The 27,244-nt window shown below is 41.8% G+C and overlaps 1 protein-coding gene across 7 annotated transcripts in view; it reads left to right on the forward strand.

The window, feature by feature from the left end:
* Positions 1 to 27,244, forward strand: part of MLLT10 (MLLT10 histone lysine methyltransferase DOT1L cofactor) — a 260,813-nt gene that overhangs the window by 129,684 nt on the left and 103,885 nt on the right. For all 7 annotated transcript variants that reach the window (XM_090047298.1, XM_090047304.1, XM_090047299.1 and 4 more), the window contains 2 exons: positions 4,435 to 4,690; positions 12,518 to 13,087. In XM_090047298.1, coding sequence (XP_089903424.1) covers positions 4,435 to 4,690; positions 12,518 to 13,087 — 826 coding nt within the window. The remainder of the gene's footprint in view (positions 1 to 4,434; positions 4,691 to 12,517; positions 13,088 to 27,244) is intronic.

Raw genomic sequence — 27,244 nt, forward strand, 5'->3', positions numbered from 1 at the left:
TGGCAGAGCCAGGGTGTCAAATTCATTTGGCTCTAGGAGCCAGATGAGTGGTGCAGGGCCAGTTCACAGGTTAGTTTGGGCTCACGGACGCGCTCTTCCCTGTCCTGCATGCTGGATCCAGCGCCTATAGTACTTGCTCCAAAATCAGCAGTACATATGGCACCTACACCAGCTGGTCCCAGACTGCAGTGCACAGAGTGCTCCCCACCTGCTGGCTGGTCTGAACTATGCTGCATGTGGTGCCTGTTCTGATTGGTCTGGGACTCACTTGGAGTGCAGCACAGGTCACAAACTGGCTGTGTGCACTCCGTGCAGTGTATCCTGGACTGGGGGTGGTGCTACAGAGCTGCATACTGGTCAAAACAAGTGCATATGGCACAGTCATGGACAAATTTGGGGATAAAGGGATTGTGTGTGTTATGGATCATTGTGTGTAGCATGGGGCCTGTGCTTGGGGCCGGTCTGGTATATGCAGCTTGCGGTATCTGAGCCGATACTAGAGGACATATGACAGGGCTCCACAGAGCCGCTTTAATTAGTACCTACAGCATCACATGCATTCAGTGTCCCACGCTTAAAAATGGTGGTGGGCAAAATGGTTGCAGTCGAATGAGCTGTAGTTCAAGTACCCCGTCTGCTATTTTGATGCATGGGGACACTGGATACATGCAACACAGAGGCTGACAAAATGCATTAATTAGCACATGTTGGAGCAGGCGTCCAACACTTGTATAGGTGCACTTTAAGCCCAACAATCCAGCCAGTTTTCTATCCACCTTACAGTCCATTCATCCAACCCATCCATACTTCCTTAGTTTGTAAGAATGTTGTGGAAGATAATATCAAAAATCTTGCTAAAGTCAAAGTATATCATTTCCACTGGTCTCCCCACATCCACAAAGCCAGTCATCTCATCATAGAAGGCAATTGGGTTGTTCAGGCATGACTTGCCCTTGTTGACTCCATGCTGACTATTTAATAACCTTCCTCCCAATGTGCTTAGAAATGGATTCTTTGACGACCTGCCCCATGATCTTTTCAGGGACTGAGATGAAGTTGACCAGTCTTTAGTTCCCTGGATCCTCCTTCTTCCCTTTCTTTAAAGATGAGCACTATATTTGCCCTTTACCAGTCATCCAGGACCTCTCCCAATTGCCACAAGTTTTTCAAAATGAAGGCCACTGGCTTTGCAGTCACATAAGCCAGCTCCCTCAACACCCTTGGGTGCATTGTGTCCAGCCCTATGGACTTGTACACATTCAGCTTTTCTAAATAGTCCCTAACCTGTTCTTTTGCCACCGACGGCTGCTCACCTTCTTCCCAAACTATGCCTCCAGGTGCAGTAGTCTGGGAGCTGACTTTGCTTGTAAAGACAAAGGTAAAAAAGGCACTGAGCACTTCAGCCTTTTCTGTGTCATCTGTCACTAGGTTGCCTCCCCCATTCAGTAAGGGACCTGCACTTTCCCTGATCTTCCTGTTGTTGCTGACATACATGTAGAAACCCTTCTTGATGTCTTTCACATCCTTTGCTAGCTGCAACTCCAATTGTGCTTTGGCCTTCCTGATTGCCTCCCTGCATGCCCAAGCAAATACTCTTATACTCCTCCCTAGCTTTGTTCAAGTTTCCACTTGTAAGCTTCCTTTTTGTGTGTTAGCTTGCTAAGCCAAAACACAAAAAGGAAGCCAAAACAGACTAGCTTGGCCCTGCTAAGCTAAGCAAGTCTACTGCTGTACTTGCTAGTTTTCCTCCGCGTCATGATGGTTTGTTTCCTGCACTCTCAGTAAGGCATCTTTAAAATACAAGCAGCTCTCCAGGTACAGACACTACCTTCCCCATTTGCCCACTAAAGAGGCATCCTTGGCTGTATGCTCCTGCCCTGTTGTTGGAGCCACAGGACTTCACACAATTGTGAAATGTTTCCCAGATAGTGACATTTTGGAATGATTCAGTTATGGGTGTCTGCACCCTATCTTGTAACAGTTGTGAACCTGGTTCTCAGTCAGTGACATTTTGAAATAGTTCCAGTGGTATCTGTTTCTGCTCCCTATAGTTAGAAACAGACTATAGGTACCATTCTGATAGCAATATATGGGAAAATGCAATTGTTTCTGAACTTGAGAAGATTAGAATTTTAAATAATACTATGTCTGTGCTCCATTTCTAAGTCTATCTTCTTCCTCCTCCAGGACAATTCCAGTATATATTTCATCTCTTGTCAATGGGGAGCAGACCAGATCCAATTTGAGCATATAGTGAGAGTTCATATTTCTATTTACATCATCCCTATCCAGTTTCCTCTCCCTCCCCTATTTGATGCATTAGTGAGGAGTACCAGTGTGTTTTCCTTACATGGCTTTTGACCTGTACTAGGTCATATAGGTCACATGTGAGAGGGATGGAGAGCTTCAGGACCATCCCAACTAATGCAAAAATGATTGAAAAATGAGATTGGGTAGTTTCTATGTTGACCTGTCCTGCAGAGAAAAGGTTTGTATTTCTAAAGTAAGCCATGAAGTTTAACCAGCTTGAATCCTGTTGGTCTGTTGAATGGAATTTCATCTCTTTCTAAGCTCACCATGGGAGTCAGTTAAGCAAAATCGTTGATAGTAGTTCAGCAAAATAGTGTTCTGCCTACTTAGCCTTGTTTGTACTGAGTGATGAAAACTTGAAAAGATGAAGTAAATTAGTCTGGGAGTATATTGAAAACTGAACTACTTTGGAATCAAAATTATTTTTATTGTGATGGAAACTTTTTGTGTTTCCTGATAGCAGTGTTATTGAAAAGTGGGGTAACTTTTTATTGCTGTGTGTATTATTGGAAAAGATAATAACATACTATGCTATAGTCCCCGATTCAGAAAAGCATCCTCATTAGTAGAAAGTACCCGTGTTTTAATAGGACTTAAACACATTATAAGAGCCTTCCTTAATATGAATGCCTTTAAAGACATTTTTAAGTGCTACCCTGAATCTCAGGGCTTTGCCAAGTAGAGAACAAGAAAACAATTTACTTGTTATGGAAAATACATAAATAGAGACTTTTCTGAATGTTTAAACAGTATTTTACACTTAAAAAGCTTTGTCAATCAAAAAAAAGCAAATGTTTTACTTCCTTTGTTTTACTTCTAAAGTAAGTAAAATGTAACTCTACTGAATAATCTCACTCATTTTTTTTCCTTTTCCTATTTAGTAAAATACTTCATTTTTATTAGTTTCAAAATATGATTTTATAGACTTAACAGATTAAGTGAAAATAGACATAGCTACAAACTATTGAAGATACAAAGATAGCTATAAAGTCAAGAGTTCTACCTTTGTCTTGAGTGAAATCTGGGGTTCATCCAAAGTTAACAAATAGTGAGTGATAGCTGACTATCATTGTCACATTTTCATTGAAAAGCACACCACAAAGGTCATGTTGATTTAACTATCTAACAAATCTGTCAAACTGACTTCTTCTGAATCTGATAATTAAATGTTTACCCACTTCTAATTTTGCATCTAAAAACAGACTTTTTATTTATTCATCATTTTTTCTAGCCTACTTACTTTTTAGTTTTATGAAAAATAAGTATTTGTCCTCATCAGCTTAAATTATTTTCTGTTACCCAAAATGTTAACTTGTCAACTCTTATGGAAAGATTGAGTGTGCATGCTAGAGAGACTGGAATATTAATGTAGAGTGAAATGTATAGCATAAAATGGATGTGCTTTCTTTTAGATATTTCAGCTCCCCCCCCTCTAATATTAGAGATTTACCATTACACATTCTCAGTTGAACGTAATTTTGGCATTTTTGGACCCCATGTAATAATCCAAATACTCCCTTCACTGAACAAATACAAACATGTTCTATAAAATGAAACTGTTTCAGAACCTTAACTTTCAAAACTGTGTCTGGGTTGATGTTTGTACTCTTTGAGTAATCCTGCAGATTTAAATGAGTGTAACTGTATACAATTAAGTATTTGTATAAATTTGTAGACTGGTGCCATAATTGCAGAATTGTAGGGTTTTTTATTACACAAAGGGTGGCAGAAATTGATGGTAAAAAGTGGCATTATTTTGATAAGTAGATGTAGCAGTGTTTGCTATTTAGCTTTTGATAAATACGGTGGATATATCACCATGTATCTTCCACTAATTATTAATATTTGATTCTTGCTAGGTGAACTGACAATTTATACTGTATCTGTTCTGAAAAAAGTGTTAGAAACGGATTTCTGTTCTTTGTTATGTTGTATTATATACAAGACTAAACATTTTTCTTTTAATTCTTACCAAAAATATTGTGAGTTTGTGAAGTTTTCTATGATATGACAAAAATGTCTTGTTTGGCTTAATACGCTTATTGGTTGATGCATAAGGATTTTTTGGGGCGTCTAACTGTCTCTTTTCCTCCCCCCCTTCCTTTCTTTGAATCAAAATGCTAGACCTACACAAGTACTAGCAACAACTCAATGCCAGGCTCCTTGAAGAGGTTGGAGGATACCACAGCTCGATTTACAAATGCAAATTTCCAGGAAGTCTCTGCACATACTTCAAGTGGAAAAGATGCCTCAGAGGCAAGAGGGTCAGAGAGCAAAGGGAAGAAATCTGCAGGTCACAGCTCAGGTCAGAGGGGAAGAAAGCCTGGTGGTGGAAGGAATCCAGGAACAACTGTGTCGGCAGCTAGTCCTTTTCAGCAAGGTATTAATTAATAATTATTCTGTTTTGAAATGCAATTATATTAGTGAATAGAAATTTTGTACTTAAGTTTATTCTTTAACTTGAATACAAATTTTAAAAAATGAATGACTTCAAGAAATGCATGTTGCTTTTCCAGAAAAAAATGGGTTTCTCTTTGGACAGAGTTGTAGCTCTTTTTTTCCATGTGGTTTATTTATATATCATGCCTTTTTAGATTGGTATACTTTTCCCATAAGCTTTCTGTTTCCAGCAGTTTATAAATGTACTGAAAAAATAATTCAAAACTGAAATTCAGCATATAAGGTATAAGCCTAGGGGACATGGTTAAAAATATTAAATCTTTTAAGTGGGGTTGGGGTGATGGTTGTAGCTGTGATGGTTCCAGAAATATGCAAGAGCCAAGGACATTTGTGAGTGATATCTTTTATTGGACCAACTGCATGGCTGGGATAAATAGACAAGTTTTTGAATGTAGTCCATTCTTCTTTAGGTCCTGAAGTGATCTGAAGAATGCACGATTTTGGGCATAAACACCCTTCTTCAGGCATAACAAATGGCAAAATTTGATATGTTCTATGCTTTAGGGTTGTTGGTTGTAGCTGTGTTGGTCTAAGGACATAGGCAGACAAGGTTCTTTGTGTAGATATGATATCTTTTGTTAGACCAACTAAATAGTTGGAAAAATTGTTCTTTGTAAGGATATGCCTGAAAAAGGGTGATTGTGCCTGAAAGCTTGCAAAGAACAATTTTTCTAACTATTTAGTTGGGCTAATAAAAGATATCTCCCCTAATAAAAAATATCAGCAACCCTGAAGAACGCACTACATGCAAAAGCTTGTCTAAGTCTCTTTCCCAGTCATACGTTTGGTTTGGTAAAAGATGTTGCCCACAAAAGTCCTTGCCTCTTGCATGAAACATTCAAAATATTAACGCTAATGGCTTTAAGTTGCTGCGTGTAAAAATGAAGTTGAACTAATTACTGTTTATAGCTTTATATTTTAAAACGTATAATATGTTCTAAGATTTTTCCCCCCCCCCCCAAGATGAAAAGTCTTGTGGGTGACATCTTTTACCAAACCAAACGTATGCCTAGGAAAGAGACTTAGACAAGCTTTTTTGCATGTAGTGCATTCTTCAGGGTCGTTGAGTACACAGTTTCTTTTAAATATCTAAACACCTTTGATAGCATTTCAGCATATCATATACAAAATGCTTGTTTGAGGGAGAACATGTAAGATTATAACAACAGAATATCAACTTTTCTCTTAATGCTCTGGCGTTTAAAGGTTTGTAATTACTCCATACGTATTTTACAGTTTTGAGAAGAAAAACACTTAAGAATGAGTACGTTTGATTTCATAGATTTCATAGACATCAGGTCTGGAAGGGACCTCGGAAGATCATCGAGTCCAGCCCCCTGCCCAAAGGGCAGGAAGTCAACTGGGGTCATAGGATCCCAGCAAGATAAGCATCCAATTTACTCTTGAAGATGTTCAGTGTAGGTGCTTGAACCACCTCCGCTGGCAGACTGTTCCAGACCTTGGGGGCTCGGACAGTAAAGAAGTTCTTATGTCCAGCCTGAAATGGTCTTGCAGGAGTTTGTGACCGTTCGACCTCGTCATCGCTTGGGGCGCTCTGGTGAACAAACGTTGCCCCACATACTGGTGGTCACCCTGATAAACTTATAGGTGGCCATCAGATCACCCCTGAGCCTACGCTTTTCCAGGCTAAAGAGTCCCATGTCTCTCAGCCTATCATCGTAAGATCTGTTTTCCTGACCTCTGATCATGCACGTGGCTCTCCTCTGGATTCTCTCAAGCTTCTCCACATCCTTTTTGAATTGTGGAGCCCAGAACTGGACGCAGTACTCCAGCTCACCAAGGCCAAGTACAAGGGGAGAATGACGTCCCGGGATTTGCTCGAGAAGCATCTATGGATGCAAGCCAGCGTTTTGGTCACTTTATTAGCCGCAGCATCGCATTGCAGGCTCATGTTCATCTTGTGGTCAATGATGACCCCCAAGTCTCTTTCTTCTGGAGTGCTATCCAACGTAGCACTGCCGAGCCTATAAGGATGCTGCAATAAAAACAATTTTCCTCCCAAGGTGGAGAACCTTGCATTTTTCGGTGTTAAACACCATGAGGTTCTTGTCCGCCCATTTGCTGAGCTTGTCCAGGTCAGCCTGGATCACCCGCCTATCTTCTGGCGTGGATGCTTTGCCCCAAAGTTTGGTGTCATCGGCGAACTTGGCCAGTCCACTCCTGACTCCAATGTCCACATCATTAATGAAGATGTTGAACAGTATGGGTCCCAGGACAGAGCCTTGAGGGACCCCACTGGTCACAGGGCACCACGATGAGTGACTGCCATCAATTACAACCCTCTGGGTCCGACCACGAAGCCAATTTCCCAGCCAGCGGATCGTGGTGGAGCCAAGGCCACAACTGGGCAGTTTGGCCAAGAGGTGATCATGGGATACCAGATCAAAAGCTTTTTTGAAGTCAAGATATATGACATCAATCTCTTGTCCCTCGTCCAGGTGATAGGTCACCCGGTCATAGAAGGAAATGAGATTGGTCAAACAAGACCTACCTGCAACAAACCCGTGCTGGCTATCCCTTAGAATGTTATCCTGGGCCAGTCCATCAAGGATGGCCTCCTTAATAAAGTTTTCTAAGATCTTCCCCAGGATAGAAGTCAGGCTAATGGGCCTGTAGTTAGCCGGATCCACCCTCCTCCCTTTCTTGAAGATTGGCACCACATTGGCCTTCTTCTAGTCTTCAGGCACTACAGCAGAGTGCCAGGAGTTTTCAAAGATCCGTGCCAGGGGCTGGGCTATGACGCTCGCCAGCTCCTTGAGTACCCTGGGGTGCAGATTGTCAGGGCCGGCTGACTTGAAGGTATCCAGCTTCTCAAGATGTTCCTTCACAAGGTCAGCATTTATGGAGGGTAGGGGATCCCCAACACCTGGATCTCCCTGTCCCATAGCAGGCATGGGTATCCCTTGGGACTGATGAAAGACTGATGCAAAGTACCTATTTAATAGGTTGGCTTTTTCCTGGGCGTCAGTTGTCAGTTGCCCCATCTGGTTTAGCAGGGGTCCAACATTGCCCTTGCTTTTCCTCCGGCTCCCCACATATCTGAAAAAGGACTTTTTGTTGTCCTTGATGCTTGAAGCTAGTTGGAGTTCAGTTGCAGCCTTGGGTTTCCTGGTTTGCTCCCTGCAGGACCGGACCAGTGCAGAATAATCCTCCCTGGAGGTGAATGCTGTCCTCCATGCTTTGTAGGCTTTCCTTTTTAGCTGCAGGAGGTCCGCTAGGTTCCTGGAGAGCCAGGAGGGCTGCTGTGTCTTCTTGCTGCCTTTCCTCCGTGTTGGAACAGATTTAGCTTGTGCATTGAGGATCGCTTCCTTGAGAAGCAACCACTCTTCTTGAACTCCCATCTCCCTGGGGTCACGGTCCCTGAGGGCCTGACTGACAAGCCTCTTGAGCTTGTCAAAGTCGGCTTTTCTGAAGTCAAGGACTTCTGTGTTGCTGACTGACTTGCCAGGTTTGCGGCGGATGGTGAAGGTGATCAGCTCGTGGTTGCTGTCACCCAACTTCCCATCAATCACTAGGTCATCGATTAGGTCGTCCCCCGTAGCCAGTACCAGGTCGAGCAGCGCTTTGCCTCTCGTTGGCCCATAGACTTCTTGAGTCAGGTAGAGGTCATCCACACACGAGAGAGCTTTGCAACCGCTTGGACTTTGCTGAGTGATCTTCCCACGAGATGTCCAGGTAATTGAAGTCACCCATGACAACGAAGGTCCTGGAGCAAGTGGCCTCAGTCAGTTCCCGGGTGAACTCCTGGTCAAGCTCGGGACTTTGAGTGGGAGGTCTGTAGTAGACTCCCACCGTTGTGTCCCCTGTGCCGTATTCCCCACGAATTTTTACCCAGAGGGTCTCTAGCTGTCCATGCCAGTCGCCAACATCAGCTTGCAGGGACATGTAGCTTTCCTTCGCATAGAGAGCTACACCCCCGCCCCTTTTGTCAACATGATCCCTCCTGTACAGGGTATAGCTCTCTATACCTGTGGTCCAGTCATGGGTGGAGTCCCACCAGGTCTCCGTTATCCCAGTGACGTCATAATTCTTTGCACTGAGCAGGAGGACGAGCTCCTCCTGCTTGTTGCTCAGGCTCCTGGCATTAGTGTACAGGCAGGCAAGTGTGCCCTTGGGGGCTCTTGCCTTGCCCACAGATTGTGCCAGGGCTGGGGCAGGGGTGGGCTCCCTTAAGTGCCTTGGTCTGCTGGCTTTGCAAGGGTTGCTCAGCGGGCCAGCAGTGGCAGTCGTCCCCCCATCCCCCAGTGGGCTTAGTTTAAAGCCCAGTGGAGCAGGTCAGCCAGCCTGGCTGAGAAGAGCCTCCTCCCCAGGGGAGAGAGGTGGAGGCCATCTCTTCCCAACAGCTCGCTGCCTCTCTCGCCAAAGAGCGGGCCGTGGTCATGGAAGCCAAAGCCTGTTTGAAAGCTTGTTAGATGTATTTTTATTTATATTCTTTGACTTCTATGTTGAAAGTGAAAATTTCTTGTCTAAAGTAATTAAAATTTTAAAGGTTTATTAGTTCCCTGAAGATTTTTCTTGAAGTTGCAGTTTTTATGTAGCAAATTTAAAATCAGCATAAAAATTAGATTAATCTTGCTTCTTTTTACCTTTCATTTTGTATTTAACTAACCTTTTCTTTTCAGGCTAAAATTTAGACCCAGCAAGTGGGTAACTAACTCTCAGGTTTGCTGAGATACTTAAAGATGACTGTCCTACTCCTGGGAGTTTTTTCGCCTTGCTCTCAATGTGTTCTTTATAATTATACAATTTGAATATTAGCAGGAAAAAAAAGGGGAAAGCCCTTTTTCCAAATGAAGGTATTATAAAAATATGTATTAAGACATGAGATTTGTTTTAGGGAAGAACATCATTTTGGGCAATCACTGTAACATTTACTGTCCTTAACAGATTTCTTTGTGTAACATTTTGAGTTGCTTTTTAAGCGTTTCAAAACAGGCTTTACTCTAATGTTTTCTATAACTAAGATTTTTTTTTATTGCAAAATTGGGTGAAAATGGAACACTTCTATTCTAGTCTTCTTAGTAGTCCTATCCCATTGAAGGCAAAAAAACAAATTGCATATGTACTGTTCATGCAGTTGTGCCTCCTGCCATGTTACACATGCATGGCAAGAGGTGTGATTTGTGTATTAGATCCCATTATGCCTTTCTGCCAGTTTAGGGGGAGCCCAATCCTGCCCCCCCTGAACTGTCAACTGTGGCAACCCTCTGGCTCTGCTAGTTTTCCACACCCCTGGGGCCAGGGGGCTTACCCCGCTCTGGCCCTGGGGGTTTTCCACACCACGGGGGCAGAGGAAATATCCCTGTGGCGATTCCTACACCCTAGAGCCCTCTAGGGTTTGTGGCAGCTTTGATCCCCAGGACCTGGGGGTTTCCCACACCCTGAAGCTCTGGGGATCGTGTTTGCCTCCATCCACAGGGCCCAGGGGCTTTACGCTGGGCATGGTTCTCAGCCTCAGGGGAAACCTGGTACACATGCAAGTTAAAGCTCAGTAGTAACCAGCTATAAAGTTAGTACACATTTTCGAGGTATAACTTTATAGCTGGTTGTAGCTTTTTATTGTGTGTTGGAGCTTTTTGCACATGTAACTAGCTCATCTCCAGGTAATTATGCCATTAACCAGTTAATAGTGCAATACCTGTAACATGTAGAGGGGGCCATATATAAAATATATACATTTAAAAATCCTAATTTTGCATTCTTCACACAAATAAAACAGATATTCAATATATTATATTGATGTATCAGCAAAGCTGTTTATGTTTCTTTCTTAGACTTCTGTTTGTTTGTTTTTTAATACTATACAAATGAAATACAGAAGCCAAGAGTGGCAACAGAATGATATTAAAAAAAATAAAGGTTTTTTTAAAAGTGCTGTTTTCTGCTTTTCTAACCAAGCTGGTGATTGCTTAATATTTTAAGGTATGTTATTGGCTAGTAATGCTAGGTTTGCTAAAATACCATATAGTTTTTAAGTATTTAATATGTCAGTATGCTCTTTACACCAGCTGTAAAAACAAAAGGGTAGAAGAAACGTAGATGATGACAGGTCAGGATTGATGATGGAAACCCTCTATAGCTAGTAATTAAGTGGCAGGATTGTAGTTTATCCTACAATCACTGACTTGATCTAAATGATAAATATTTAACTCATTGATATTTTGTAATGATACATTAATGTTATGTTATTATAAACATATTAATGTTAAAACAACAAAAACAGCTTTTTATCAGTTTCCTCAAAAGTAATTTTGTGATTCGCAAGTATGTTCTGATGCAGTCAGAGGAATTCTAAATCTCCTGAAGTTCAGTAAGTTCAATAAGGACAAGTACAAAGTCCTGCACTTAGGCCAGAATAATCCCATGCACTGGTACAGGCTGGGGACTGACTGACCGGGCAGCAGCTCTGCAGAAAAGGACCTGGGGGTTAGTGCATAAGCTGAATAGGAGCCAACAGTGTGCCCTTGTTGCAAAGAAGACTAATGGCATACTGGGCTGCATTAGTAAGACCGTTGCCAGCAGATTGAGGGAAGTGATTATTCCCCTCTGTTTGGCACTGGTGAGGCCACATCTGGGGTACTGTGCCCAGTTTTGCTGCCCCCCCCCTTTCCTTCTCTGCCCTAGAGAAAGGAAGTGGAAAAATTGGAGAGAGTTCAGTGGTGGGCAGTGAAAATGATGAGGGGTCTGGGGCACATGACTTTTGAGTAGAGGCTGTGGGAACTGGGCTTATTTAGTCTGTAGAAGATAAGACTGAGGAGCAGTTTAATAGCAGCCTTCACCTACCTGAGGGGCCATTATGAAAAGGATGGAACTAGATGTTTCTTAGTGGTGGCAGCAAGGAGCAGTGGTTTTAGGTTGCAGCAGGGGAAGTTTAGGTTAGATGTTAGGAAAAAAAATTCTCACTAGAATGGTAGTAAAGCATTGGAACAGGCTACCCAGAGAGGTTGTGGAATCTCCATTTTTGAGGTTTTTAAGACTTGGGTAGTTAAAGCTTTGGCTGTGATGAGGTCGTTGGGATTGAACTAGATCTTCTGAAGTCCCATCCAACCCTAATTTTCTGTGATTCCATGATTCTAAGTATATTTTCTTCAATGGTCAGTGGCTTTCATTTTGTCCAAAATGTAGGTTTCATAAAACAGAAAGTTAAGGTACACATGAGATAAAGTTAGGGAATGCAATTTCATGCTGCTCAGGCAGTATAAATTAACCCTAAAGTGCCACTCGAAGCACCTTCTGCCTTTTATGCCCTTCCCAACCAAAGAAATACTCCCATCCTTGTACAGAGGATTTTTGCAGGCATTGTAGAACTAGTAATTGCTCTGTACAAACTGGATGCAGAGTACCAAGGACAGATTGCAAATTGTTGGGGGTGGGAATTCAGTCCATACTGCTACCATGGTTATTCAGGGTGGCCACTGAAAGCAGAGTGAAAGTTTGAGCAACATATTCCTACCTTGCACTGGGAGATTGTAACCATCTTGTTTTTTTTCACCATCTTCTCCTTTTCTGTTTCACCTTTGTCTCAAACTCAGGAATGGTGAAACTAAGAATCAGAGCTGGCTAAGTAAAACCAAGAAGCCAATAGAACTAATTAAAGTAAATTACATTTTTTTAAAAGCCTTTCCTTCTTGTTAGTACAAATATTTCATACTCAATTATATTTTCTAGCCTATCCAAATCTTCAGCTGATTTTTAAACCAATCTTTATTTTTCCTTCTTTCTACAGGTAGTTTTTTGGGGACACCTGGCAGTATAAAATCATCTTCTGGAAGTTCAGTACAGTCACCCCAAGATTTCTTGAGCTTTACAGAATCAGATCTACGTAATGACAGCTATACTCATTCCCAGCAGACTTCATCAACCAAAGATGTACATAAAGGAGAGACTGGAAACCAAGAAGGGGCTGTGAATTGTTTTAGTTCCTTAATTGGCCTCTCATCATCCTCAGCTGTTGTTTCCCAGTCTAAAAGTTTTGACAGCTCACCTGGTGACTTGGGTAATTCAAGCATTATTTCAACAGGATACAAGCGAGCTCAGACTTCTGGGATAGAAGAAGAGACTGTAACAGAAAAGAAACGGAAAGGAAATAAGCAAAGTAAACATGGGCCTGGTCGACCCAAAGGAAATAAAAGTCAGGAGAGTATTTCCCACCTATCGGTTTCTTCTGCTTCCCCAACATCATCTGTGGCATCTGCTGCAGGCAGTGCAACAAGTTCTAGTCTTCAGAAATCACCAACATTGCTCAGGAATGGCAGTATACAAAGTCTTAGTGTTGGCTCATCTCCAGTGGGGTCAGGTAGGCTACTGTTGAATTTATTATTTTGTTGTCTTATCTCAAAACCTATGAGAGTTCATTTAATCTAGAACGCCACAATTCTCAATAAACTTTCAGAAATGCAACATAGGAGTTTAGTTTAATGCTCTTTTTAAAAAATTGAGAAGTAGAAAATAACTTTCATAAAAATAGTTTTGTGCCATATGTGCCAGTGTTTCCCTATCCTTAAGCAGCTACTGTCAGTTGATCTGATATATCCAGTATAGGCCTAACATTTGAATCTACAAAAGCACATAACTGCATAAAAACTGTTTGGAAATGGCATAATGTAAAATTTAGCCTCAGTAATTAATTTGTGCATGTTATCCAGTTTCGTGTTCTGTTGCACATATACAGAAGAAATTTGTTATTAAAACATATCCAGTGCCCTCAGGAGCTGACAGATTGCCCTCCAATTATATTTACTTTCCCAAAATAAAAGTTCTTGAAATCTGTTCATGGAAACAGGACTTGCTTAAAAATATTTAACAAGCTGTTAATCATAATCTTGGGCCAAGACACTTGAGTGACCAGCTCCCACTCTTGTATCTCTCTAAGCCGTTGAACTGGGCTGATTTATCTTTTGTATCTTAAATGTGTATTTGAATTGGGTCAGAATAGGCCTTTTCTTATTCAGGAGCCTGTCTATGGAAGAACCTCACCGGGTATTATACTCACCAGAGTTTCCCTCTTGTCTTCAAGGCTCCTTTCAAGCCCTTTCTGTTTGGATTAAGTAATCGTTAACCATTTGAATTCCTTTTGCACTAGCTTTTACTTTTGAATTCTGGAGGTATTTTGTTTTTGTTTGTTTGGTTTTTCTTCCTTTTGGTTCAAGTTTTTTGGTTTAACTTTTGAGGTTTTGGGTCCTATTATACAAATCTTTATCATACATGCACAGTACTTCAGATGCCTAGCAATAGGTATTTCCAAGAATAATTAAAGAAAAAGGCAACTATTCCATAACTAGTTGTATGCAAAAATATATAACTCTAAACAAATAATATTTTACAAAAAGTAAAATACTGCACTATGTAGAATTCCATTTTTTTCTTAATGGACAGGAAGTAATAACATTAGGGTCAGAAGAAATTCCTTTAACATTGAAATTATTGGGGAAAATGAAAATGTGAAGGTAAATACTGAGTTATGTTTCTCCAAAACCTACAGAATTATGCTTTGATCTTGCATCATGTTCTCCTAATACAGTTTTCATCTCTGTTCAATTCAACTGAAGCAACTCCCATTTTTAGTGCTCTGGTAAATGCGGTGCTAAATTAAAATGTAAGGTTTTGGTTTTAGATTATTTTAATTTCTTCTCTAAAGTGCTTTGATATTAATGGACAAAAAACAATGCAAATACTAGTTATGTTTGTTGTGGTTTTTACTACAAGTGTTTATTTTAGCTACCCAACTTTTTATTCTTATATCCAGATCCTAGCTACCCCTGGGAAGTGGTTTTCTCTGAAAGTGCTATGTTCAATAGTAAGAATATGGACAGGAAGTCTATGACTGACACAGATGAGACCTGGGTTCTGATCCCTGGTCAGCCATGCACTTTCTTTTACTCTGTTTTAATGTTTTATGCCCCAGTGTTTCTTGTTTAAAAAGGCAATAGTAATTCTCTCCTCCACTTCACTCGCAGAACTACAGTTTAAAAATCTTTTAATAAATTTGAGGCATTTTGACACAAAATGAGTGTGTTTTATTATAATTTATTTGTAGTTTCATTAACTTGGAGAAGAATTTTAGCCCTGGTCTAGTCCTTTAATACTGAGTTCCACATATGGGCATAGTGAAGTCCTCTGGATCAGGAACTCTAGGGGTGGATAGGGGAAAACAATCCCTTTAGCAAGCTCTGGCGAAGATACAAGAGCAGGAGGGTATATTTCGTGGTTGAGAAGAGCCAGTTACTGCTTCAGGGATTCTCAGTTTCTGTAGAGTAACCCATGGAATTATAGAATCATAGAGGCTGGAAGAGACCTCCAGAGGTCATCTAGTCCAATCCCGTGCTTGAGCAAGGATTATCCCCATTGAAACCATCCTATACAATCTATAATCTAAACTGTATATAAAAATTATCATGAACCCTGACACAACACAGACCTAACACCCTAACCTGCCATAGATAAAGCAGGGAAATCACAGCAATCAATATCCTACTTGTATGAAATGTTGTCAATATATGATCAAGAGATCCCAGGAAATAGGAATGTCTAACCCCACTCTCCATTACAGAAGAAAGCAAATAAACCCATAGTCCATACCAATCTGATCATGACATAAGATTGTTCCCTGATGCCAGATATGGCAATCAGTCTGGCCATGAGTGAAGGGGCAAGACCTTCTAGCCAGGAACCTCTAGGTTAAGTTCCAGGAGGAGCTTTGGCACATGCCAGTCAAAATCCCCTGCTTTGGCTGCAGCCAGCACCCAGTGCCTTTGAGGAAGGCTTAAGAAATTTAATGCATGTAGCACAAAGGGAGGGCAACCAGCAAAGCCAAAAGCATGAGAAATACCCATAGTAGAACATAGGCATAGCTGTGCCTAGATCATCCCTAACCAGTGTCTGTTTAGCCTCTTAAACATCTCCAGTGATGGAGAGTCCGTAACTTCCATAGGCAGTCTAGTCCACTACCTCACTATTCTAACAGTGAAGAAATTTTACCAGATATCCAATTAAAACTCACTTTGCTGCAGCTTCAAGCCATTAATCTGTGTCCTTCTCTGTAGCAAGAGAGAAAAAGTACTTTCCCTCTTCTTTATGTCAGACCTTCAAGTATTTGAAGACTGCTGTCATGTCCCCTCTTTAAGTGCTTTTTTTGTAAGCTAAACATTCTTAGTTCTTTCAGCTTCTTCTTGTATGACTTGCTTTCCAAGCCCTTGATCATCTTTGTTGCCTGCCTTTGGACCCTCTCTAACTTCTCCACGTCCTTTCTAAAATGTGGAGCCTGGAACTGCACACAGTACTCCTGATGAGACCGAACCAGTGCTGAATACAGGCACTGTCACCACCTGTGTCTTGCACCTAATACTTCTGTTGATGTATCCCTAAACCGCATTTGCCTTTTGTGAAGATACATGACGCTGTGGACTTGTATTGAGTCTGTGATCTACCAAGACTTGCAAGTCCTATTCCATAGTGCTGCCATCCAGCCAGGTGTCATCATTTTTATATTTGTGTTTTTGATTGATCCTCCAAAGGTGTGTACTGCCTTGCATTTGTTCACATTGAACTTCATCCTGCTAGCCCTAGTCCAGCTTTCTTATTTGTTGAGATTTTTTTAATTGCACTCATTCTCTAGTATATTCGCAGTCCTTCCTGGTTTTGTGTCATCTGCAGACTTGTTCAAGAAGCTTTCTGTGCTAGCATCCAAATTGTTAATAAATATGTTGAACAGCACTGAGCCCAGGACGGACCCCTGTGGTTTCCATTTGAAAACTCCTGCCATTCTGACGTGGGCCTGTTAATAATTTCCCTTTGCTTGTGGCTATTGAGCCACAAGCCTTGATATCCGCCTTGTAGTAGTTTTATTTAGCCCACATTTCCCCAATTTGTTTATGAGACAGTCATGCTGGACCTTGTCAAAAGCCTTGCTAAAGTTCAGATATACTAGCCACAGCGTTCTCTTCATCCACCCAAGTAATTGCATTGTCAAAGTAGGAGATGAAGTTTGTTTGACACTATTTGTTGTTCATAAATTCATGCTGTCTGCTTGGGATCAACGTTGCCTCCTCCAGCTGCTTGCAAATCAGCTTCCTAATGATATGCTCCAGTAACTTCCCAGGTATTGAGGTGAGGCTAATTGGTCTGTAGCTCCCCAGGTCCTCCCTTTTTGCTTTTTTAAAGAGGAGCACTACATTGGCCATTTTCCAGTCCTCTGGTTCCTAGCCATCTCCCACAGTTTCATGAAGACCATTGCCAAGGGTTCAGAGATCACAGAATCAATGAGTCGGGAGGGACCTAGACGGATCATTGAGTCCGACCCCCTGCCATGAGCAGGAAGGAGCTCTGGGGGTGGCAGGGGTCATAAGACCCCAGCCAGGTCCCCATCCAGTCTCCTCTTGAAGATTTCCAGGGAAGGTGAGAGCACTACCTCTCTGGGGAGCCTATTCCAGGCTCTGGCCACCCTTACAGTGAAGTAGTTCTTCCTAATATCTAACCTAAATCTATTGTCCCTCAGCTTGTGGCCATTGTTCCTGGTGACTCCAAGGGGGGCCCTGGTGAACAGACTTTCCTCGAGTCCCTGCTGCTGGCCCCTGATAAGGTTGTAGGCAGCTACAAGATCCCCCCTCAGTCTCCTCTTGTGGAGACTGAAGAAATTCAGGTCCCTCAGCCTCTCCTCATAGGGCTGGCCACGGAGGCCCCCAACCACACGAGTGGCCTCCTCTGGACCCTCTCCAGGTTCTCCACGTCCTTCTTGAAGCGCGGCGCCCAGAACTGGACCCAGTACTCCAGCTGTGGCCTGACCAGCGCTGCATAGAGGGGGAGCAAGACCTCTCTGGACCTGTTAGCGATGCCCCTGTTGATGCATGACAGGGTGCGGTTGGCTCTGCCTATTGCTTCGTCGCATTGGCAACTCATATTCATCCTGGAGTCAATCCTGACTCCAAGATCCCTCTCTGCCTCTGTGCTGCTGAGAGGGTCAGTCCCTAACCTATAACCATAATGGCTGGTTCCCTCTCCCCAGGTGCAGCACCCTGCACTTGTCCTTGTTGAACCGTATCCTGTTCAGATCCACCCACTTCTTTAAGCTATCCAGGTCTGCCTGGATGCGGTCCCTGCCTGCTGGTGTATTCAGATCTCCTCTGCCAGTTCCTTCAGTGTACCAGGGTGAATTTCATGAGGTCCTGCTGAGTTTAATTCATTCAGACCCAACAAAAGCTCTCTGACCATGTCTTTTATTATGTTCTCCCTCATCTTGCTCCCTTCTTATCCAGATAATCCTCATTAGGTTTGGCTGCAGTATATTTTTTTGTGAAGACTGAGGCAAAGTAGCAGTGGAGTTGATCCATCATCTTTGCATCTTCAGTTAGGAGTTCCCCCTTGTTTGTTAATCATGGACCCATGCCTTCGTTGATCCTTCTTTTCTGGCCAGCGTACTTTCAAAAACTCATCATGTCTTTAACCTCTTTTGGCAGGTTCTTTATCTCTGTCTTCCTGATTTTGTCCCTGCAGGTTCTTGCTATTTCCAGGTACACTTTCTTGGTAACCTGTCATTCTTCCATTGCCTGCATTCTTTCCTTTTGTATTTCAGGCATTTTTGCAGCTCTGTGTAGTCACATTGGTCACTTGTCATTCTTTTTGCAGTTCTGTTGTGCTGAAACAGTTTTCTGGTTGGGCTTCCAATACTCTGCCCTTTAGAAGCTCCCAGCCCTCATCAGTGCCTTTATCTTTCTGCCTCTGTCTTTTAGCCTCCCGTGACACCATGCCTATTAATTCCCTCGAGTTAAATATTATACTACATTTAACAGTGTAGTATAAAACTATTACACTACACTATTAGTAGAGTAATACTAATACAAGTTAAATATTACACTATATTTTAACTGTGGGTAAGAGGAGATTGATTGAGATCATTTTAATTAAAACTTAAAAGCTTTATTAGAATACACAATATCAAAGATGCATTTGGATTAATAAAGACAATGCCTTTGTAGCCTTGGATTTCAGGAAGAAACAGGTTTGCTGGCCAGGGCTTTTTGTTTTTCCTGGGGATTTAGTTGGTTTGCTCAGCTCCAGAGAAGTTCAAATTTAAAAGTTTTAAAGTAGCAGTTTTATTTTTTCAGCCTATGCTCAATATTTATAGTTCACTGGTTTTAGTATTTTAATGAATTAATTGTGGTTTTATTTAATTTTCTTTTGTTTAACTGAAACCTTTAGAAGTGGATTAAACTGAATTTTTGTGAACCCTGTAAGGTGTTAATTAGTTGGGATTTATGTTTTTGTGAAAGCAAAAGGAGCAAGGGAAGCTTTTTTCCCTTTTTCTTTTCTATTTTGGAATGTCATTTTACACTGGTTTGTTTCTTTTAACCTTAGATTATTTATATCTGACAAGACTGCATTGCTTTTACAAGTTAATTAAGCATTTTAACAAAAATACATTTATTATAGCAAAATAACATTTAATATATTTGGTTATGTTAATTAGTACTTTTAATTATTTTAAGATGAAACTATGATTATTTGGATTATTTGCTGTATGTTTTTATAGTATTTTTTTTCTAGGCTTCGTGCTTTGTTTGATTTGTGTTTAATTAAATATGCATGGTTTGTTTTTTGCTTTGCTGACCAAGTTAGTTGTTACATCTGTGAAGGTTTACATTACAGTTATTTAGACACAGGCTTTTGAGGCCTTTTGCTTAGCTGTACTTCTAACTTTTGCAGCTTTGACTTAGATTTTTAAAAGATGTTGAACTTTGGCAACAACATACCCAGGCCTGCTGCATAGGCCTTTATATGACTTACAGATGAAATCTGCCTTTTTGAAATCTAGCATCCTAATTTTGCTGAGCTCATGCTTTTCCTGCCTGAGGATCTGGAACTCTATTGTACTGTGATGGCTTCCTCCCAAGTAACCCATCACATTCATATCCTCCACCAGTTCTTTCCTGTTGGTCAGGACAAGACCCATGATAGATACTCCCTTAGTTGTTGGTTTCTGGAAGAGAAAGTTCTCCTCCACAGGAACTGTCTTGATATTTTATGTTTGGCTGCTTTGTTTTATCAGCTGAAGTCCAGAAAACTGAAGTCTCTCATCAGTACCATCCCATAGCTTTTGGATAGATTTGTCACCTGCTTAAGAGTGTCCCATCCACCTCCTCATTTTGATTAGATGACCAGTAATAAATCCTCACCATTATATCAGTGTTGCATCTTTCATCTTTTATCGTCACCCAAATGTATTAGCATTCTATGAGGAGAAAGGTGCTATAAACAATGGACAACTCTCCAAGCTCCCTAACTGACACTCAGGCCAGTCTGGCCAGCCTTACATCTGAAGCATAATTATTAACTCATTTTAGCTTCCTCCTCCTGTGCATGCTGCAAATGCAGTTGAAGGCCAAGTGCAGAATCTCTTACCAGAGTCCAAAGTTACAGGATGTTAAGTATCCACTAAAAATAACTGAAAGTAATTTATAGAGGTGCACTGATGCATCGGTCCAATATCAGATTGGTACCAATATAAAGAAAACTGGCTGTGTCAGATATTCACCCAACGGGACTGATAATTTGCCTGAGTTCTGTGTTGAGCGCACCTGCAGCGCAGCACTCGGGCAGCAAGGAGCACAGCCAGCAGTGTGGAGAGCTGCCTCCAGCTGGTAAGTCTGGTGTAGTAGAAGGGGTAGGGGGGAAGATCAGTGTCCCACATGGTGAGGGAAGAGGCAGGGGCAGGAGGTGCCCGGGCAGGGCGGAGGGGAAGGGCAGAGCGGAGCCACGGCTCACGTGCAGGGGCCACCGCTGCTTGTACCCCGGGAGGGCACACAGGGGGACGTGCCCCTTGATCTGTGTGGGACAGGGTGGGGCGGGCTGCAGCCAAGGCTGTGTGGGGCCCTTCTCAGCAGGGGCTGGGCTCAGAGCGGGTGCTGGCAGCACTAGGAGGATGCTGCATCCACCCCAGATTTCGCTGCCACTCCGCTCCCAGCGCTGCCACCTCCAACTGCCTGGTGCAGGCCTGGCTCAATGCCCTGCCTCCATCCACGTGCCAGGAAGAGCTGGGGCTGTACCAGGCAGGTGGCGATGGTGCTGGGAGCAGAAAGGCACTGAAATTTGGGGTGGATGCAGCATCCTCCCAGCACCACCAGCACCTGTTCCATGCCCAGCCCCCACTGAGAAGAGCCCAGTTCTGCCTGCCCTGCCCCGCACAGATCCAGGGAGCACACGCTCCCCTGTGTCCTTCTGAGGTGCAAGCAGCGGTGGGTGCTGTTTTCCAACACCCCCGCCTCGATTCTTCCCTGTCTGGGCATCTCTTTCCCCCTGCCTCACTGTGGGGGAAGTTGATTTGCTCCCCCCCACCCTCCTCTTCCACCACAGTAGACTTACTAGCTGGAGGAAGCTGTATAGGAAATCGGATTGGTATTGGCCGATAATGCCTCCTTAAATATCAGCTATCAGTATCAGCCTCCAAAATCTCTATCGGTGCACCCTTACTAACTTCTGCATACCAAATACTGGTATGTCATATTTTGAAAATCCCTCATCTCATGTTATCTGAGCGTATCTAATTAAAACTTGAATTTTTTTTTTACTGTGGGATGCTGTCATTTATAGTTACAAGTTAGCAAACATAGGTCAAATCAGATAGTGGTTTTAAAAAAAGTATCTTGTAATTCAACATGAGGTGGTTGCTATCAGAGCTCTGATGTAGACGTACATAAAGTTGAAATCTTGATTAAAACTTAGATTCAGAGGCAAGACTTGCCTCTATTTATTTTAGTAAAAGATATATTTTTCTGTCCAAATGTCTTCCTCTTCTTGTTAACAGTGAAATAGAAGTTTGTATTTAGTGAGCTGAGACCTCCACAGCCAGTCTTAAAGTAATCGTTAAATGTGTAAAGATGGTTCCACATTTCAGAATCAATTTTAGAAGAAAACAGCTTTTTCCCCCATTGTAAATTGTGAACTATAGATAAAATCCTTCAACTGCTATTAGCCTTACAAAATTCCGAAGAGAATCAAATAACCAAGAATAGTCAAAAGGTTAAATTCTCTAAAAATAATAATAAAAATAAGAGTTTGATTTGATATTTTTATACCATCATGCATAAAAATAACTAAAGTACAAAATTTAAGATTGTCAGGTACATGATTTTAGGTCAGCCCTCTATATAAGTTGTGTGGGGTTTTTTTTCTTTTAGAGGGGGAAAAAATTTGAATTAATCAGACCAGTATGATAATTTTTTATTTGCTATTAAGGTGGAGCTGGTAACACTGCCTATCATTAAGGTTGCCTTACTCTTCCTATTATAGGATCAGGTTTTCAGTTGTTACTTTGCTGAACTAACCATTTTTGCTTAATCTCTACATTTTGGGTATCTCAAACTAAATATTTTTGGAAAACTTTAGATCCAAAACAGTTAATCTGATTCCAAAATGTGCGTAGAGAGAAATGTGTTGTTCAGTCATACTACAAAAATTTATGGTAACCTGTTGTTTGAGATGATTTAGTACCCACATGTTCTCCTTTGCTCTCTTGAATTTGTCTACATCTTTGCTGAGGTGTGGTATCCATTCAGTGAGATGTTTGCTTTCTGTGCATTGTATGAGGCAAGAGTTTTGTGGCAAAGATGGTAGGTATTTACATAATTAAAGACAATATCACAATGTATTTGTATAATGGAACGGAATGAAGGTTGCTGACTAATCTGAATTCTCATATTTTCCTGACTTGTTGGGTATTTGATTTTTCAACCTCAGTGTTCTCTTGATGTAGCTTTTTTGTGCATATGCCCTGATAAGAAAATACTGGATTTTTTTTTTCTTTTAGTAGTTGATAGTGTATTAGCAGGAAAAGAGAGTAACTTGGAAGTAATCCAACTATGTATGAAATGAAACTCAGAAGTATTTTCAGAACTAAATTAAATAACCCAAGTAATTGTGTTATGAGATTTCTAATACAAATAATAATACTGCCTTTTTAGTTCAGAGATGCATTTGTGGTTGAAAATCCTACAGAAACACCATTCATCTATTAAATAGCAGTGCAAAGTTAATTTTTGACTTTACACAGTCATTTGTGAGTACTGCTGTTCCCAGAAGCCTGGAGTCTACAATGTTTATCTACCATTTGACATCAGCTGGTATGGCAGGCAGTCCCTTGGAGTGACCAGGGATCATTGAGGATCACTGTAGGGGGATTGGGATAGGGGAGAGTGCCGAAGATGTAAACTGAGTAAACCCTAATGTCCTACCAGAGTGTATGGTTTCATCTTAAATTCCTCTGTGTGGTATAGAATTGATAGTGCAATGTATTACTTTTGAAAGCTGAGTTTCTCCAATATCTTTTAGGAATTTATCCTAAAAGTTTTGCGGTCCACCAAAGAAACTGCTTTGGCCATTTTGAAACAAGTTCTGTCAGGAAATGGTGAGGCTTGTTTTGGTGAAGATTCTTTCTTTTACATGTGCTGATCAGGTAACAAGCTGGCTTCCAAGAACTGGTTGACCAGTGCCCTGTCCCACTAATGATTGGGGGTAGGAATAAGTGAACACGCATTCATTCCGAGTTCAGTTTATAAAGACTGGGGTACTGTCTCCTTGCCCAGTAATAGATTTATATATTCGTTAATAGCATTGCTAGTTGAAAACTTTCCAACCTGCTTTACCTTGTGCACTACCAGCATAGGTGGCAGCAATAAAAAAGGTGGTGCACAGATATTACACAGTAGTGCTGTACCGGGTTGTTTTCTAAGCAGCATATGAGACCTATGGAGGCAGACAGTGTAGCTGGAGTAGTTTCATCTTAATTGCTGGATATAGTATACAAATTGTAGATACAGGTTTCCCTCACTTTATGTGGGTTCAGTATGTGCAAATTTGCTCTTATGCGATGACCCTTTTTTTATAAAAAATTAATTATATGCAAGGTAAATTTACTCGTATGTGCTTGGTCTGGTGGAATCATGCAGTTGGCTGCTTTGTGTGGTGCATTGTGGGAGTGATGCACACCAAAATATAGTCTCTTGTGTGAATCTGTGCTCCTCACTCGTTGTCTGTAATGCATGTTTCTGTAGTTGCCATCCCCATTATGGTAATATTCACCACCATACTGTCTGTTGTTGTCTTGTAAAGTGGTAGAAATAGATCTGGGGGTCAGCACAGTTGAGGTCTTGGAACGTATCCATATTTGTTGCATCGTAAAGTACGTTCCCTTTATACGAATTTGAGTTTTGCGCCATTTTCCAAGAACACATGTACAGCATAAAGCAAGGGAAACCTGTACTGTATAAATAGCATCCACTGGTCTTTGAGACCACCAGAAACACACAAAAAAAATCTGTGTATTATTTGACACAAGAATCCTCAACGAAGGTTTTAACTAAAGTTTCTTTGACTCTTATGGAAAAATACAAAGATAAGATGAAAAACTGTCAAAAGTTATTAAAACTTCTGTCTTATAGACCTCCTCTACATGTTCAGGTAAAGGTGCAATTGGATCTTATACGTGAGCTACACAATCACATATTAGATCCAATTGCACTTTATTGCTGCTGTAGTGGAGCCAGATCCTGGGCTCCCCCTGTACTGCCAAGAAGCATGTTCCTATGACCTGGAGTCTCCTTTGTATGCGGTGCATCTGGGGCTGAGAGCTCTGTCAGGTGCAGAGACTCTTGGTCAAAATCCTTATCTGGGCTAAGGGTTTCATGCCCCCCTAAGCCTTGGGGATCACAGCAGCCATGATCTCCAGGGCTCAGTGGTTTTATGCTGGGCACAGTATACCTCTGTGGCTGCTGGGGAGATGAGACTCTGCTACACATGAAAATTAAAACTTAGTAGCAACCAGCTATAAAGTTAGTACACATTTTTGTGCTCTAGCTTTGCAGTTGGAGATTTTCATCCTGTGACAGCTGCTTTGCACATGTATGTGGTCTTAAGGTAATTATGCAATTAACCAGTTAATTGCGCAAAACCTGCAATGTGTAGAGGTGACCATAGCAAGTAAGGAACTGACATGGTCTTTTCAGGATGGCCCATACAGGCCCTGCTTTTGCAAGGAGTGCTACCTTCTAACAACTTCTGTGGGAATAATTCTGTTTCATTGCTCCACTCTGCCTCTGGCTTTTAAAGATATAAAAATAAAGAATGATTAGTCTCAACTTCAGTTCCTTAAGAGCCTCCAAGAAGCAATGAGCTGAGTGGTTTTTATATACTTAATCTCATTGGTGTCCCTTCTGGATGCTTTTCTGTATCTATATAGAAAAGCATCTATATAGATATTTATATCTATCGGTTTTATATATCTATAGATATAAATATGCTTTTCTATATTTGTGTGTGTGCATGTGCGCACATTTTTTAAAAATAACTTGCAGAAGTGCATACTAATGCTGTTTGGGCATCGTTCAAGAGCAAACTGTTTCTTCTTTTCTTTGTTTTTTATCCTTGTGCTTTTTCTTGCTCTATATATAATCTCCAAAAATGTCATGGCTAAATGATTGTAAAGTTGGCTCAATCCTTGTGCTTTTTCTAACACTGTGTATGGGTCATTGTTGGTCTTTTTTTGTCTTCCGTGCCACACAGCATCTAGACATTTATGTTTCTTTGTCCATAAAAATTTTTTAAAATACCTGCTGGGTAACCTCAAACTACTTCTGATCTAACTCACAGGCAACAGAGTTTGGTGCTACTGACATTGAAGGACATCTCAGCTTTGTAGGCCTGCTTACTGCAATAGATTATAGTTAGGGACCTATTAAAATCAGAAAACAACATGAAATTGGGCAGGGTCTGTGAAAAATGGCAGGCTCCACAATTTTGGTGGGCTTGCTGCAAAAAAAACAAAACCCCAAAAGATTAATGGCAGGTAGAGAAAAGAGCGGGAAGCCTTGCAGTCTTTGAAGCAAGGGTGGGGGAGAAGGAGCAAAACAGAGGCCGAGCCTGTGACATAGACTCAGTCCAGAAGCCAGTCCAGGACAAGTCAGGGAAAGAAGAACGTTTTGGCACCAGCTTTTAAAGTAACCACAGGCATGCTGGTACAGCATGCTGCAGCTGAAGAAGGATTCTTTGATATGAACACTGAGAAGAAGTCCTCTAAGACAGCCAAATACATTTTAGTGCTGGACCATATAAGATAGTATCCTACAGGGGGACCTTCCACCCAGATGGAGGCAGATTATTCTGTGTCTCATGCAGTGTGACCCTGGATGTGTCGAGGAAAACCAGTATAGATAGACACTTAGGCTGCATCCAGATGAACACAGCCACAAACACAAACACATATGCATTGCCACATACCGCATATTCAGATGTTCTCTGTGCCACAAGGGAGCCCTCCCTGTTCATGCACTGCTCCGCTTTTTTTTTCTGCAGGTTTTTTGACCTCTGGATATCTAGGGGTGGCCCCCAGGTAAAGCTGTTGGGGCCATCCCAGTGCTGGTCAACCAGCCTCCCCTACCCTACCGGGGGTAACTTGTCGCATGCCAAAGCACGTGTGGCACAGGTGTTCCCCAGGGCAAGTAGTGGCAGCACAAGGTGTGCTGCCGCTGCTTGTTCCTGGAGAATTGTGAGTTCTGAGTTGTGACCCTCAGCTACTGAAATCAGTCCCCAGATAGCGGAAGGAGCATGACAGAGAATGTGTCGCTTCTGTGAACTTTGTTGAAGAGCGCAGAATGCCTGTGCCTATGTTGTGGGACTCTCTCTGTAACCAGTTTCCACATCTCTATACCCTGGAAAAGCACTGCCTCATCATTCCAGCAAACTCAGTGGATGCTGAGGGTGCTGCCATCTCTGTAGAAACAGATGGGACCTGGTACAGCACCTGGTACATCTGTAGAAACAGATGTTCACACACAAACGCAGAGAATTCCCGCATCCACTGTGGCTGGATGTGGCATTGCTAGCATTTAATATCTAGTATGAATTGCCTGTTGCAAGGTTAGCATATGGTAAACTCTTTTTAGAGTGTCCTTTAATAAAGTTTATATAGTTGGTATTAGTTGCAGTTCATGTTGTGTATAGCTTTTATTTCATAAGACATTTCAGTTTAGAGTTTAATTAAATGCTTTGATTGCTTAATAACGCATCAGTTAATGGCTTCTGTGGGTTCTCTTGATTAAGCCCGTGGAACCTATGAAAGGTAAGCGGTAAGCCTGGGTTTTGGGCGACCTGGCAATTTGTGGGGAGAGGCAGGACTGCTGGAGTCCCTCTGCCAATCAGCATGCTCAGCTCCCAAAATCAGCTGGCCACCTCCTCGAGTTCAGTAGACCCTTAATTATAGGCCTATCAAAAGAAGCCCTCATGCCTCACCCAGCTTAATGAGTAGTGTGAAAGGTTGGTGCCAGCAGTTTTTTTTGAAAAAATACTTTTCAAATTCAGCTTCTCTGAATTGGAGCCTTTTGTTTCCTAGCTGGACAAGGGAAGTATTGGAGACACAGTACCAATAGGTTCTTTAGTTCTTATCTGCCAGCAGGAAAGGCACAGCACTAAC

This window comes from Crocodylus siamensis, chromosome 5 (genome assembly GCF_052110815.1).
Source record: "Crocodylus siamensis isolate JL-2025a chromosome 5, ASM5211081v1, whole genome shotgun sequence".
Taxonomy (NCBI): domain Eukaryota; kingdom Metazoa; phylum Chordata; order Crocodylia; family Crocodylidae; genus Crocodylus; species Crocodylus siamensis.